The sequence below is a fragment of the Perkinsus marinus genome (assembly GCF_000006405.1).
Source record: "Perkinsus marinus ATCC 50983 genomic scaffold scf_1104296943142, whole genome shotgun sequence".
Taxonomy (NCBI): Eukaryota; Perkinsozoa; order Perkinsida; family Perkinsidae; genus Perkinsus; species Perkinsus marinus.
Genome location: NW_003211940.1, coordinates 1 through 1,887, shown reverse-complemented (window position 1 = coordinate 1,887; position 1,887 = coordinate 1). Strand labels below are relative to the sequence as shown.

The 1,887-nt window shown below is 46.6% G+C and overlaps 1 protein-coding gene across 1 annotated transcript; it reads left to right on the top strand.

The window, feature by feature from the left end:
* Positions 1-243: 243 nt before the first annotated feature.
* Positions 244-669, top strand: Pmar_PMAR004622 (hypothetical protein; the record flags this gene model as incomplete). The annotated part of the gene is made up of 2 exons (XM_002781250.1): positions 244-389; positions 440-669. Coding segments are annotated over 2 exons (376 nt in total), but the record flags the coding sequence as incomplete, so codon positions are not given.
* Positions 670-1,887: the final 1,218 nt, after the last annotated feature.

Genomic DNA, 1,887 nt, shown 5'->3' with positions numbered 1-1,887 from the left:
AATTTTTATTCATTTCTGATCACTTGTATGCGACTTCGTATATAAGCTCCTACGATAGCGGAGGAAACTCTTGAGCACAGTTGAGGAGAGCGAACATATGCCAATTACTGTTGTGATGCTTTTTTCGGATTTAAAAAAGTACACAGAAATCGCAGGAGTGTAGATGGACATTTATTATCATATATACATTCGAGGATGTATGACTGCGTCAATCGTGGTTGTTATTCGTCCGTTTTTGTGTAGTGCGAATTTGAAGTTTAAGTTCAAGTTCCAACTCTCAAGGGCTGGGATAACGTGTATAACCTTCGTCTCGGGGGCACACGGAAATGCCCCTATGCTGTTGGTCAATACGAGTGACTCCAACATCAACATCATTGATTGCACCTATGGTAGGGGCATGGGTTGTGGGGTAGTAGTAGTAGTGATGATGTTGGTGTAGGTCCGCCCCCTGGGGTCCTCACTAATCTGACTGTGCGTCACCGTCTGCGGGTGGCGCATTCGTTGCTGCCGATAAAGAGCTGCTATTCGCCTAGTGAAATGGGGTATTGTATATCGGGTTCCGAAGATAAAGGGGTTTATATATACTCCTTGGCAAAGACTGGCAACTATCGTATGAGTATTCTGCACCATCACACTGTCCCTGTGGTGGCAGTAGCAACTAATCAACAGGTGAAATGAGAGGATACGATTTTTCGTTGCGATCCAACAGACATACCGTTGCTCTCAGGATTCACTTCTGGCCAGCGCCGACTCGCTGGGGAAAATCGTGTTGTGGCGTCGAGTGGATTTCTCCCATCTGGAACCGGCTTCGGGAGAAGCAGCGGGTTCAAGTTCCCAGGGCGGCCGATGAGGAATTATGTTGGACAATTTATGGACGGTGTTATGCTCTCACTGAAGAGTGGTTCGTGCATTGGTGGTGACGACTACCACAGACATTGTGTAGGCCTGTCACCACTGCTTCTCACTACTACTAGAGTGTATTGTGTACAGTAGCGTCAGTGGGCACCATCTGTAGCTGTTTGTTATGATAGAAAGAGCACGGCGATTGAGAGAATGCCTGCCGATGGTATTAGCCGCTGAGAGCTGGGATGAGCGAACTTTCGAAAATGAAGGACAGTCGTTATGGAAACGCTTACGAGTTGGGATCCTGGACGCTGCCAGAGAGTCGGTGGTAATATACCTTTTATTTCGAATTTGAACTTTCATTCTGTGGAAAACTCCTTTCACGAGAATCAAATTTCATTTCTCCTTGTTATTTTCACTCGCTGAATTTGAGATTAAAAATGTGTAGTTTTTGTTGAATATTCGGTCGTGCTGGTTTTGGTAGATTCTCGACGAGATCGATGATGCTGAGGTGGACGGCGCGTGGGAGTTTATGCTGACGATCTTTGACCGATGCCCGCGGAGTAGTCGGCAGGTGCGGTTTTGGGTGCTGGGGCTTTGCTGATGTGGGGTGGTAGGTTCTGGAATGTGTGGCTATCGTGATTCAATCAGCGTCGTGGTTGCATGGATTTGCTCGAACTAGGCTACCGTGTAGACTAGCATTGTGGCGAGTGAAGCCGAGCAAGAGGCCTTCTAAAATGGAGGATCCACCTAAGGTAGTTGCAGTAAGAGGATAAGAGGGTCTGTGATTAGCTGCTGGTGTGGGAAAATATGCACATGGTCAACTACATTTTTTTGGCAAAAATTATGAGAAAATGTTGGGAAATTGTTATAGGATTCTGTACATCTCTACCCTTATTCGTAAATAGTAAAATTCTCAGTTCCTCAGTTGAGGAACGTATGTGCTGTTAGGTACTGTATCGTCTGGTGTCGGGTCTCCGCGCTGTTGGTGAGACTTCACCAACTTGGGATGACCTCTTACAGCCGGAAGAGTCCGTCCTGGCA